We start from the raw sequence: 14,132 nt of genomic DNA on the forward strand, positions 1-14,132 counted from the left end.
AGCGCTGGATTTGAGAGTCGTGTCTGTTGGCGCCGACCTGATCCTTGTAGAACATGTCATTGGCGAGCTGGACGATCTTCTCTACGTGGATGATGGAGCCGATGCTCTGGATGTCCACGTCGGCCAGCATGGTGAGGACCAGGATGGCCTCCACCAGCAGCTGTCGGTACTCAGGCTGAGGGATGCGGTTAAATACCGTCTCCACGTGGACGGAGAATTTGATCTCTCCAGGCGTCATCTGGGGGGTGTTAGGAGAAAAAACAGAGAGGGCGAAGAAGGAAAAGAGAGGAGTACAGATTTAAAATATAATGCCAAACATACAGGACAACAGAATCCAGCAGACGTGGTTCTTCCTCGTGCTCTTTTCGGTGGTAGCTGATCATTTAATACGGGATCAACTGGATGGATTTCTGGCCGGCAGGTGTCAGGTAAAATCCTACAGGGTCAACAGTTTAACCAACACTGTGGTGTACAAGGTGTATTAAACGGCAGGTTACCACAGCAACTGCATTGCTGCTTCATACTACGTCCAGGTACCTTTTGTGGGTGAAACTGACCAAGACTTCAAACAAACTTTTTAAAAAAGGAAACAACTTTGTGTCTTTGGGAAATGGCCACGATGCAAGACTGACGGTGCCCTCGACGGTGTCCTGAGACGCTGTTCTTTGCCTCCACCCTGCATATTATTTTAACTTAACTTTCACTATCTAAAAACTAGCATTAAAACAAATCTATTCCATCAGACTCTTAACTTTTACTTCACAAAAATCCAACATATAGTCAACACTACATGTAACAGAAAAAAGGGAAATGCAACGGTTGTGTTTTTAATTGGAAAAGGTTTTTGCACTGCACTGAGAGCCCACCTGATTTTTGAGATTGTTGGGTCTTAATGACCTCTAATCAAATTTATTAGCACAGTGCATGCACAAAATGTTCAGGTACTCATTTATCTTAACAGGTAATATGCAATCTATCTTACAAAAAATGTAGTGTTAATTCTTCTAATAACATTTGATTTTTAGCTTTTCAATATAAAATTAATCTTAACTTCTGCATTTTAAAGGAACTGAAAGTGGTAAAGTGAAAAAAACCAAACAAACCAAAGCTGAGTGAGATAAGAGATAAAAAATATAAAAAACAGGAAGATGACAAGAATTCAAAAACTTACCTCTCTGGTGGTAGAAGAAGGAAGGACAAATCCCTCAATGGAGAGACCATGGCACTGGAGGGCAACACATGTTAACAGTCAGTACATTGTAGTAGAAATCCCTTTGCTTGATGTTTGTTTTGTTTCTTTTTAAACATACATTGGAAAATGATTCAGTTTGGTTACAGAAAATCAACCCTCCTTTTTATTTTCTATTCTAGGTTACGCGACGCAATGCAAGATGCAGGATTAGTGTGAATTCAGGGTTGGGACACGACTGCGGAGGAGCTGTTCATTAAAACCCAAACATGGGACTCGTTGTGTCGTTCAGTGCATGGACTGACCTTCTGCAGGATCTTCCAGACTTTCTGGTAGAACCCGACAGGGACTCGGTTCAGAGCGCCGTCCAGACGCCTCCTGCGCAGCCATTGGCCTTGTCTGGTATCCTTGGCGACTGGAACGCTCTCCGGAATGTCCAGAGATTCTACTGACGCCAGCCGGTACCTCTGAATCATCAGAACAGAAAAGGTTTATTTTAGCTGGATTTTATTCTGAAAAAACAGCGCCCCCTTCCCGTTTTGAGGCATATCACAGTCCAGCAGCCCACTTTCCGAATCTGACCCAACGACAGTGTTATTGGCTTGTATTAGATTAACAGGAAACGCTAAATGTCAGAAATATCTGATTAATAGACAAATCTTTACCCCAGATTCGATGTTTTCTACGTCCAGTGACTGAGATCGCATGCCCTGAGACGCAACGAAAAACAAAAACAAACAGACAGAAAAGAGGGGAGAGAGAGAAAGGAAGATGCACAAGATGAATGAAAAATACAAAGTTTGGCAGTTAATAAAAGTGCGAGTGATGGTGGAGCCAGCAAAACCACAGCCAGTGGATTCTGGCTTCTTACCACTGCTACGCTGAGAGTCATAACATGCATGGAACAAAGTCAAGATAAGAAACGAAAGGTAACAAGGTTAGAAAACAATCGATTAAAAAGGTAAATAAACTGATTAATTCCGTGGTGCGCAAGTTTCCACGAAACAGCATTAGATGGCTCTAAACGCTGCACACCCACTGGTGAAACTTAAACCAAACCTCATCATCATTTACCAGCGAGTTGAAGAGCTAACTGGTTAGTTTCCATCTTATCTAAAGGACAAGAGCTTAAATACACCAGTCCCCTGTGCCCTTCTTGATTTGGGTTTTTTTAAATATACACTCTGGGAAACTTTTGGAATCAACCAGTGGCATTTTATCATGAAGTTCAATTTCATACAGCTACTTTAGTAGACCAACAGGAAAGTGATAACAATTTTGATAACTTGTTTATATCATTTATCAAGCAGAAATACCAAAAGCATTCTTTAGTCCCAGCTTCTAAAACCTTGATATTTGCAGCTTTTCTTCATGTTAAATCATAATATGTGGGATAACTTTGAGTTTTCGACTGTGGGCTGGACAAAATAGCATTTGTGACTGTTTTCCGACATTATGTAAACCAAACGAACCAATTAATCAAGAAGCAGATTGACAATGAAAACAACTGTTAGTTGCAGCGCTACTAACATAAATGCTGACTGACTACAGACATTACAGTAGCAGTATATTTTACTTTTTGAGTATTCCTGCTAGACTGAAAATTTGCGGCCACAAGGTAGCAGAGTGTTAATCGCTGAAATTATCTAGTTCACAATTTTTAGTTGATGTTGCGAATTAACGCCCAGAAAACCAAGTTTAATGTCGTTATCGTTGTCACCTTGTAAGGAGAGGTCAGTGACTCGGTGAACTGAAAAGGAGAAAGAAAAACATCCACTTTGCATTACTGAGACCTTGATCTCGTTTCCTACAAAACCTGTTTGCACCCAAACAATTTAAAAGCCTCAACCTTGTCCATTAGCTGAAACCAACCGATGGACAAACTCAAGTCTAATCACTGACACCTCCACCAACGCCCTCATCATCATCACCAATGCCATCATCATCGCTTTGATCCGCTCTGTCAAAGACGACCTCTTACCCTTCTGCATTAGCATCAGAATAAAACGAACACTTAATAACAACTCTTCTACTTTATTTGATGTCAACTTTGAGTTCAGTCGAATCTCTGCATCTAACTCTCCTTCGCTCCTTCCGGACTCTTATTTATGAATTTCATCATCATCGTCACCTTAACTGAGTCACTCAAAGACACCCCGCTGTCCGCCTGCAACAGAGGAAACATCATGAATTGAGAAAATCGGACGCAACCAGCTGCTACCTTTCATATTAGCAAAGCCAGTTAATGACATTAATATCATCCTTCGCCACACCATAAAAATGTTCATTTAACAACTCCACAGCAAGGTGAATTTACTCTTTTTAATATCATCATCACCTCCATAACTGAATCTGTTAGAGACAGCCTGGGTTCCTGAATCGAAACAAAGACAAAACAAGCAGCATTATGACATCCAGCTTGACGGTTCGTTCCTGACATCAGAGAAAAACGATCTCAACCTGCTTGTTCTCGTGCTTTCAACTGCATCACACGGGCTGCACGTTGCCACCTCTTTTTCCCCCACTAATGCAGTCGTACTTCCCAAGACCTGTCAACGGACCTTCGTTTGTAATATCAGTGGAGTTCCGCGTTGAAAGTGCGGGTTCACAGTTCATTCTTGACCTTGGCAACGGCAGCCGTCGAAAGTCGAAAGCTCGGTAAAAAGCGAGGAAGTGGCCCTTGATTTGAGGTTGTTTTGTCAAAGGTTTTCCAGTGTGGACAAGAAGACCTACAAGTGCTTGGAGTTTGTCCGAACATCTGTAATGTCATTACAACTTAGCAAACTCCATGTGATGAGGAAGACAGTGTGACACAGCTGAAAGCTTTTTTGACCAACAAACTTAATCACATTATTACCAAAATGTTTGTTACTGAAGATTTGATGACAACTGATCGATCTGATTGGTGATGTTTACATGGAAGGTGAATCAACACCTACAGTATATTCTGGATTTCTACTTTGGCGTCATCCTTCACTTATAACTTACAGTAAAAAGAGAAAGAAGAAACATAATACTGTGATGGTAAATATTCCTTCATTTGATCATCACCTTAAATGGATCTGTCAAGGACAACCTGTGCTCCGCCTGCAACACAAAAACCAAGTTACAAAAAAAAAAAAAAAATCACAGTAAACCAGCTGTTCACGTGACTCATTTAAAACTGAGGATGTTTACACCAATCACAAGTTAATTAATTTCACCCTATTGATCAGTTTTCAGGAGGATAATCCATATTTGCCATTATCTCCATCCCCTCAAATTGTTGCCTCATAGTTTTTCTTAATTATCTCCACAATTCTCCTCAACGGCATTTCGCCTTTCAATTTCTAAGAAATTGAATTATTCACAGAATTATTGTCCATCGGGATTAGCACCTAATCTGATTCAATTGATTCATTTTCAGTCGTCATCACCTTGCTCGGATCCGTCAAAGACAACCTGTGTTCCAGCTGCAAAAAGACAAGAGTCGGTTTGCCGAGAAGCACAACATTTCCAACAACCTGAGATCCTCCTGTCCCTCAATCTCATCCTCCGCCTCGGAGTTTCGATGTCAACATCATTTTTAATGACAAACTAGACAATGAATTTTCAACAATACTATTCATCTGTTTGGTGTTAAACAGTCTCCTTTTCCCTTTTCAGTCCCGTTTAAAGTTTGTCTGTTTCTAGCAGCAGTTTAAACTGAAATGGACAATTCTTACAGCAGTAAGAATTACGGAGTTAAAGAGTTAAAAATGGAATTCTACTGTATATAATTATGAACTACCATACCATTTAGTGCCCCTCTAAGTAAGAAGTGTGTTTTAATCTCACAAACTCCGGGTTCCTACCAGCTTCATGTCGCTCTTCAGTTTGCTGATGCCGGCTCTCTCGCTCTTGGTGGCGCCAACGTTGCCCAGATGATGGATGGAGATGGCAGGACTGATTCTGGTATCCACCTCTCGCACTGAGGAGGAGAAAAAAAACACTAAATCAAAAAGTACAACCGAAGCGTAACTGTAAGATCGTGTTTACAGCACTGCTGACAAACGCTGTTACCCTGGTAAAGTGTGGAGAATTTTGACTCTCAGATTTATCGTGCCACGCTTTACAGGGTTTTTGAAGTATTTACCAAATTAAATTTAAGCCTTTATCAGACCTTTTCAATACGGCATAAAAGCTAATTCAATACTTTCTTCACAGTCATGGCTGTTTAAGAGTGATGGAAAACAGAATTAATTGACATTTCTATCACATCTTTGTCAGTACTTCCCCAGCTATAGGAGTAGTAAGATAATTGATGAAGTAATCAGACCCGGACCCATGTACGAGCCACTGAACAGGCCTATGGGGCACGGGCCCAGAGGCCGGAGGAGTCAGGTGGCCCCCGGGCAAGAGCCTCTGTGTGAAGTGACTTAATATTTTTTGTTTGAAACTCACAGAGCTCAGTTAAAAGACTACAGAGAGACACTAAACGACCACAGAGGCGCCAAATGACTACAAATGACATGGCTGTGTCGTTTGTAGTTGTTTCGTGTCTCTTCCAGCCTGGGGCTCCTATATAGGAGGAAAGTTTTTGCTAAAAATCAACACTTCTGTTATGAGTTCGATGAGCTTCCTAGCTACAAAAGTTGATTAAAGTTTACAAAAGTCATAACTAATGTTTGTCATAACTTATGACTTTTTAATACTTTCTGAGGGAACTGAATTCAAGGCTTTATAAGACTTTTCAAGTACTGCAGATTCCCTGCTTTATGAAGAGGATCTGATTGGGTGACTCACTGCTGCGCTGGACTCCAAACTCCTTCCCGCTGAGGATGTGGTGGAGGAGATTCTTCAGCTCCGACGGACTCAAACTCATCAGGCTTTCTGTAGCCTCCTCTCCTACACACACAACCACACACACAACCACACACACACAACCACACACACACAACCACACACACACAACCACACACACACAACCACACACACACACACACACACACACACACACACACACACACACAGATAATTATCCAGTAACAACTTTGTCTAACCAAACTCACTTCTCATTTTGATGGGTTTTTCGGGTCATTTTGACACATTATTAACCCATCCCCTTTGTATGTTTTTTTATATTTAAGAAAAACATTTCAATAGTTTGGCAGTAGTGTCGGCTGCACCTATTGTATTGGAGGTCATATGCTTTTTTAACATTTTTTTTTTTTTTAAATTACAATTTTTGGGTGAATTATCCCTATAGCATTCCCCGTTCTTAAAAGTTACCCTGGTTCTGGACATAAAATACATTGAAAATTCATGTTATTGCCTGTAGATAAAGTTGGACTCCACAGATTTCTGTTTTGAATTTGACCACAAAGGCACAACTGACACATATGTAACTGCATTTTAAAACAGCTGCGGTAATCGACAAAATGACCATCTGAGCAAATTTTTTTTTTTTCAACAGAAATGACAAAAATTCCTTTTTCTCCATCCAGTTTTCATACTTTGCTATGGCAGTAAACTCAATATCTTTGGGTTTTGAACTGTTAGTCGGGCAAAACAAGAATTTTTAAAAAGTCACCGTGGGTTTTGGGGACTTGTGGCTGGACATTTTTCACAATTTGCTTATTTCAAAATATAATGTTCTTCCCGTCTAACCTGAGCAGTTGAGTGAGTGGGCCAGTTCGGTGGCCATGACCTGGATGATGAGACCGATACGGAGCCTGAACATCTCGCTGAACAGAGCGGGCTGAGTCCTTATGCTCATAGCCAGGTACACCATGATCTCCTGATGTATGGACGAGAAGGAGGGAGGGAGAAAAGATGAAGGAGGAACACAAGAGGGAAAAATTCACGGATGACACCGGAGGATACGACTCACCTGAGTGAGTATGGCCACGCTGATGTTGTTGTCGCTGGCCTCATCGATGAGCGCAGCCAGCTGGTCTGGAGGTATGGGAGCGGTGATGGTTTTCTCTCTGGGTTCAGGAGGTACACCCACGGTCAGGTGCTTCTGGTGCGCCAGCAAATCAGAGCAGGCCTACAGGGAGGGAGGGAGAGAGAGAGAGATCAGAACCAATCAGAAAAGAGCTTTGGAAAATGTGTGAAGAACTAGAGGAAGAGGATTATAAGTGAGGGAAGATCTGGATGATAATTGCTGATAGGTATTATAAATAAAAATGAGAGAAATAATTCAAAAAATACCACAGAAAAATTAGAGAAAACGCTGAGAAACAAAAGTCAAAGAAAAGGTGGAGACAAAAGATAAATGGATGGATTAAAACACTAAAAAGGACTTTTTCGAACTCAAACCTTTTCCAATGCAATTCAACTAACTGTTACACCTAAAAACATGATTTATTAGTTTTTAAGTTATAAGATAAATAGGTTTCCTTGACATGCAAAGTTCCCTTTAGGACTTTTGTTAGTTTTTATAATTCTTACTAAAAAATTATTGATGCCTTAGTCAAATTCCACTTTTTTTGAGACAAGAAAACATGGCCTCCTTATCAGAGGGAAAAACTATCCAGTCACTGAATGCCACTCTGTTTTATCAATAACCGCGGCTGTCTTAGCATGAGTGTGTGTGTCGTACCGAGTCGAGCTCTTCCACCTTCTTCTTCAGTATGCCAGAGATCATCCTGATGAGGCCCCAGTGTTTGAGTTCACCCGCCTTTTCATAGAGGTCAGTCAGCAGAGACTGCACCGTGGAGCCTTTCCCGTGCAGATTAGTGTCCCAGTTCATACCCCTGTTAAAAAGACGCACATAACACACACGCAGGGAGTCTAATGAAGGTTACACAGTCAGAGTTGGCAGGAAAAGTTTGAATTTCATGCAGTTCAGCAGCACTTTTATGCTATTTTGAACTGTTGGTGTTGTCACCGGCCATTAAAATACATATGCAAATATAAACATGTTGGAAAATGTTGAAGATTAAAATGTTTGAACAAAAAGTTTTTCCTGTTGGTTTTTATTGGTATTGTTTTTAATACTCTATAATATTTTTATCGTTTTCGTTTATTTTCATTTTTGATTTTGGCCTAACGCCGTTATCAATCCTGTATGGAACCGTTTTCAGGGTACCATACAAGTAATTATAATATTTCTTTATAATAATTATGAGTAAACGATGGAAAAGGGATACACACACACAAACATATTTATAAATAAAAATAATTATGCCAAATGTTCAAGAAAACAGCTGGTGAATTCTCGGCTACTGCCTGTAGCTTTTCTGGGAAAGAAGGGCTCTTTGTGTTTATCTTAAAAACATACAACCAGCTCCTTTTACATCTCTCCAAATACAGGAATGTACGAAAACGACTGCCCCGCTCTGAAAATGATCACACATTAAATTACTGGAAAAACTTTAAGACATATTGTTTTTTGTGCTAGTTGGAAGTGTGCAGGTGGGGAAACCTCCGCTGAGTTGGAAAGAGTCTAAAGTTGATGCTGAACGGAAAAATTACGTCACATATTTGAAAAATGTTTCGGAAAAGAGCGGTCACAATACAGCTCTATAAAATTGTGCGTCTCACTTGTCTTTGAAGAGGATGTAGAGTATATCTGCCTGGTCCTCAAGACTGTGTGTTTCTTTTAGCAGCTGGACCAAATGGTTGCAATCGATGGCTCCACTATCATCTCTGGGGATGCCGCTCTGTATTGTGACTGGCACATTTGGAGCCTGGAGGACAGAGGTGGAAAGTTAAAGTTGGATTGGGATGATTACAGAGAATGTGATGAAAGACTGGAGGGCAAGAGGGATGGTGTAGTGTCTGTAGATTAAAGAAGAACAGCAGCGGAGAATAAATAAAAGGGAAGAAAAAAACCCTGTGCTACATCGAGATTAAAAGGACACAAAAACACACCGGAGTTTCCTGCCCTTCAGAGGAGCCTGGGAGGTTCAGGTGGAGTGACGGATGAGGAGAGCGGAACAGTTTGTTTGGCAGGTACATGTTGACATCTGGACAAAAAAAACAAAGCAAAACACAGAGTTGTGTGCTCTCAGCGAGTGCTGCTGTATCTTCAGAAGCTACCTAAAATGTTGCTTCATTCTCCACGTAGATGTATTGGTATTTGGAATATCTCATTTTGTGAAGATAATTCCAGTCCCAGAATATGGATCCACTCACTCTGTATGTTGAGGTCCTGAGCCTTGTTGATCAGAGACAGCATATCCTTTGTTTTGGTGGCAACAGCCCTGAACCTTCCCAAACCCCTGACCTGCTTTTTGTGCTTCTTGGGGACAGCTTGGGCCAACAGGTAATCCAGGTACTGAGCGAGGTCATCGGCCTCTGGAGAAGTGGACAAAAGGACAGATGAAAAGGAGACAGAAAATGGAAAAAAGGGAATGAAGGAGAGTGGGATGGAAAGAACAGGATGGGGAAAACATGGAAGTGAGGATGAAGAGATGAGAGAGGGATAAAGAGAAACAATGAGAGTCACAGAGGGAAGAAAAGAAAAAGGTTTAAAAAAGCGTTTTTTAAACTCACAAGATTCACAACTCACCTTTATTTAGTTTACACACAGGTCCTTAAAAAGTCAGAGGACCCTATCGTTTAAACCTAACCATGTAAATTGTCTGACCTCATTAAAATAATGATAATATCTAAAGGATTTCTTAACCCAAATCCCTATAAAACAAAAATGGCTCCACGCACACCTTGGGATAGTTAACCAAACATACAGCTTTTGTTTTATTTGAGGTTATGTTAAGATATACACTGTGACACTTTTTGTCTGAACATGGCTACATTCACCAAGGGGGTGCTTAAGTTAATTTATGAATAAGCTTCAACTGTGAAAAATTATTTTCCACAACCAAAATGTGAATATGAGGATCATCCGTTGACACATGCATCCATTAACAAACAGTAGCTGTCAGACAAGTCATTTTAAAACATGTGCGTACGCTGAATCAAGCCAGACGTGCACACAACGCAATTAACACAACATTATCAGGGATCTATAATCCATAAAGTTTAAATTCAGTATTATTGAACAAGTCTCATTTACCAACAAGCAAAGGCGTGCAAAGCAGTGTTTCTCAACTTTTTCAAGCCAAGGCCCCTGAGCTCTGAAGAGATGAGAGATTTAAATTGAATATATAAATGATTAAAAGTTTAAATATTTTACTAGTTCAATTTTTTTTCCTTTAAAAATTCCAAAACAACTACTGTATGTATTTGTAAGGAATTTTTTTCGCATCCTGTCTGCATGCGAAGTGGCCCCAGGTCAGGTCCTCACCTCAAAGTTGAAAAAAATCTAAGCTTAATCTTCTAACATCACACAATGAGATGCACAGAGGATGGGGATGAGGTGTGGGGGTCAAAGATCAGTAATGATGTGACATGAGAATAAACCAGGAAGTTAATATTGAGCCACCCTCATCATCATCATCATCATCATCATCATCATCATCATCATCATCGTCATCATCATCATCATCATCATCATCATCATCATCATCATCATCATCATCATCATCATCATCATCATCATCATCATCATCATCATCATCATCATCATCATCATCATCATCATCATCATCATCATCATCATCATCATCATCATCATCATCATCATCATCATCATCATCATCATCATCATCATCATCATCATCATCATCATCATCATCATCATCATCATCATCATCATCATCATCATCATCATCATCATCATCATCATCATCATCATCATCATCATCATCATCATCATCATCATCATCATCATCATCATCATCATCATCATCATCATCATCATCATCATCATCATCATCATCATCATCATCATCATCATCATCATCATCATCATCATCATCATCATCATCATCATCATCATCATCATCATCATCATCATCATCATCATCATCATCATCATCATCATCATCATCATCATCATCATCATCATCATCATCATCATCATCATCATCATCATCATCATCATCATCATCATCATCATCATCATCATCATCATCATCATCATCATCATCATCATCATCATCATCATCATCATCATCATCATCATCATCATCATCATCATCATCATCATCATCATCATCATCATCATCATCATCATCATCATCATCATCATCATCATCATCATCATCATCATCATCATCATCATCATCATCATCATCATCATCATCATCATCATCATCATCATCATCATCATCATCATCATCATCATCATCATCATCATCATCATCATCATCATCATCATCATCATCATCATCATCATCATCATCATCATCATCATCATCATCATCATCATCATCATCATCATCATCATCATCATCATCATCATCATCATCATCATCATCATCATCATCATCATCATCATCATCATCATCATCATCATCATCATCATCATCATCATCATCATCATCATCATCATCATCATCATCATCATCATCATCATCATCATCATCATCATCATCATCATCATCATCATCATCATCATCATCATCATCATCATCATCATCATCATCATCATCATCATCATCATCATCATCATCATCATCATCATCATCATCATCATCATCATCATCATCATCATCATCATCATCATCATCATCATCATCATCATCATCATCATCATCATCATCATCATCATCATCATCATCATCATCATCATCATCATCATCATCATCATCATCATCATCATCATCATCATCATCATCATCATCATCATCATCATCATCATCATCATCATCATCATCATCATCATCATCATCATCATCATCATCATCATCATCATCATCATCATCATCATCATCATCATCATCATCATCATCATCATCATCATCATCATCATCATCATCATCATCATCATCATCATCATCATCATCATCATCATCATCATCATCATCATCATCATCATCATCATCATCATCATCATCATCATCATCATCATCATCATCATCATCATCATCATCATCATCATCATCATCATCATCATCATCATCATCATCATCATCATCATCATCATCATCATCATCATCATCATCATCATCATCATCATCATCATCATCATCATCATCATCATCATCATCATCATCATCATCATCATCATCATCATCATCATCATCATCATCATCATCATCATCATCATCATCATCATCATCATCATCATCATCATCATCATCATCATCATCATCATCATCATCATCATCATCATCATCATCATCATCATCATCATCATCATCATCATCATCATCATCATCATCATCATCATCATCATCATCACCATCATCATCATCATCATCATCATCATCATCATCATCATCATCATCATCATCATCATCATCATCATCATCATCATCATCACCATCATCCTCATCATCATCATCATCATCATCATCATCATACTCCTCGTTTTGGCGGCCCATGCTGCCAGGACCCTTACCGTCCAGGAAACTGAGGTGAGCGAAACAGGAAGTGGTCAAGAACTCCGACAGCTTCCCTGTCTGGATCCTAGAGAGGAGGAAGACGAGGATGAAGGGGAAAAGAGAAGTTTTGAAGTTTTGTAAATGTTTTAAAGTCTATTTTTAGGCACGTTATCATATGTTATATTTCACAAATTAATGAAATGTAGGCCAAAATGTCTAACAAGGATATCATAACAAAATGCTCTATGGTCAAACTAAATAGCAAATGCTGGTGATGATACACCAACTCAGTCACAAAGACGGTATTTGAACTGCAGGATTTTCGGGGCTGTAGCAAGTAATTTTCAGAAGAGACACTGTGGTTATAAACCCAACTTCCTTTGTCACCCCTCCACAGAAATACCTGAATAACACACACACAGAAAAAAAACAAAAATGATATTTTTCTGATTGTTTTTAAATTTTCTCATTTAATTAATTCATTTAACATTTTTATTCCCTGTAAATTTTATCTTCTTACTTCTCATTTACATTAAACTCCCAGAATATACAGTAATTCTGGTCGGGAAATACTAAATCCTCTCATTTGAATTTCATTTAATTTACTATTTTTTATGACTTGTCTAAAAAAATCACCAGAACCAGCCTGAAAAATCAACGGTGTATATTTTTTGGCTGTAAATGTACAACGTAAACTCCTTTTCCTGTCACTAAAATCCCTAAATTCCCAGAAACGATACATGAGACTTGACCTCGGTGTCCTTGGTAAAATTCACCTCGCTCCTCCGTAGTATCCATCCTGTAACTTGTTCAGTGTAGCCAAGACTGCCGGGTCCAGGTTTGTATGGTCTTCAGCTAAAGCGCATGCAAAAAGAGGAACACACAGACTCATTTAAGACCCTTTCCCAACACTTTAAGGCTTTATGTTTATATAACTTGAGACATTTTAAGCACTTTCAGATACAAGGTGTGTGTGTGTGTGAGTGTGAGTGTGAGTGAGTTAGTGGGTGAGTGAGTGAGTGAGTGAGTGAGTGAGTGTGCGCACGCGCGCGCGCATGTGTGTGTGTGTGTGTGTGTGTTTATTCACTCAGCATAGTCTGTGAAATGGGAAAAGTGACGGTGGGTCGTCCAGTCATCCTCCATCTGGACGAGAGGTAGGCGATTTCTGTCCTCAACATCTCCACGATCATCTTGTTGTCCAACGCCAAGTAGAACTGCTGGTGGTCAATGAACTGGAGGGATAATTATCGGAAATCCGGATTTAATATTTTTTTATTCCGTTTCACCAGGAACATGTTTTCATGAAATCATGAACATGAAAAGCTTGGGCATGGAAATTCATAGTTTTACTGCAGTATATGGCCTTTTATGCTGTTTTCATTTTCAAGCTATAATCAAGTTATCTCCTAGATATTTTGGAAATAAAATCACATCCTACTCCGTTCAAAAACCAGTCTGGTTTTCATAAATTATAGTAGCGCAGTTTTCATTTAAATTTTATGTACTACTCTTACTAATGAGAATGGTGGTAGCAGTTTTACTAGCTGTGATTCTTACATGAACAACTGGAAATCTGAATGATA

At 39.3% G+C, this 14,132-nt stretch overlaps 1 protein-coding gene across 2 annotated transcripts in view; it reads right to left on the reverse strand.

Moving 5' to 3' along the window:
• The window catches only part of phka1a (phosphorylase kinase, alpha 1a (muscle)), a 28,317-nt gene that overhangs the window by 2,691 nt on the left and 11,494 nt on the right, over positions 1-14,132 (reverse strand). The window contains exons 16-35 of one of the 2 annotated variants that reach the window (XM_040140531.1): positions 13,637-13,781; positions 13,326-13,404; positions 12,489-12,634; positions 9,293-9,454; positions 9,029-9,123; positions 8,699-8,844; positions 7,755-7,908; positions 7,041-7,199; positions 6,818-6,947; positions 5,954-6,055; positions 5,023-5,138; positions 4,606-4,641; positions 4,241-4,276; positions 3,528-3,563; positions 3,321-3,356; positions 2,910-2,939; positions 1,855-1,899; positions 1,495-1,656; positions 1,172-1,225; positions 38-238 (exon numbers count right to left, since the gene is read on the reverse strand). In XM_040140531.1, the coding sequence (XP_039996465.1) occupies positions 38-238; positions 1,172-1,225; positions 1,495-1,656; positions 1,855-1,899; positions 2,910-2,939; positions 3,321-3,356; positions 3,528-3,563; positions 4,241-4,276; positions 4,606-4,641; positions 5,023-5,138; positions 5,954-6,055; positions 6,818-6,947; positions 7,041-7,199; positions 7,755-7,908; positions 8,699-8,844; positions 9,029-9,123; positions 9,293-9,454; positions 12,489-12,634; positions 13,326-13,404; positions 13,637-13,781 (2,070 nt within the window). Of the gene's footprint in view, positions 1-37; positions 239-1,171; positions 1,226-1,494; positions 1,657-1,854; positions 1,900-2,069; positions 2,099-2,909; positions 2,940-3,144; positions 3,150-3,320; positions 3,357-3,527; positions 3,564-4,240; positions 4,277-4,605; positions 4,642-5,022; positions 5,139-5,953; positions 6,056-6,817; positions 6,948-7,040; positions 7,200-7,754; positions 7,909-8,698; positions 8,845-9,028; positions 9,124-9,292; positions 9,455-12,488; positions 12,635-13,325; positions 13,405-13,636; positions 13,782-14,132 lie in introns of both variants that reach the window. The other variant, XM_040140532.1, reaches the window with a different exon arrangement.

Source organism: Xiphias gladius, chromosome 12, assembly GCF_016859285.1.
Source record: "Xiphias gladius isolate SHS-SW01 ecotype Sanya breed wild chromosome 12, ASM1685928v1, whole genome shotgun sequence".
NCBI lineage: Eukaryota > Metazoa > Chordata > Actinopteri > Istiophoriformes > Xiphiidae > Xiphias > Xiphias gladius.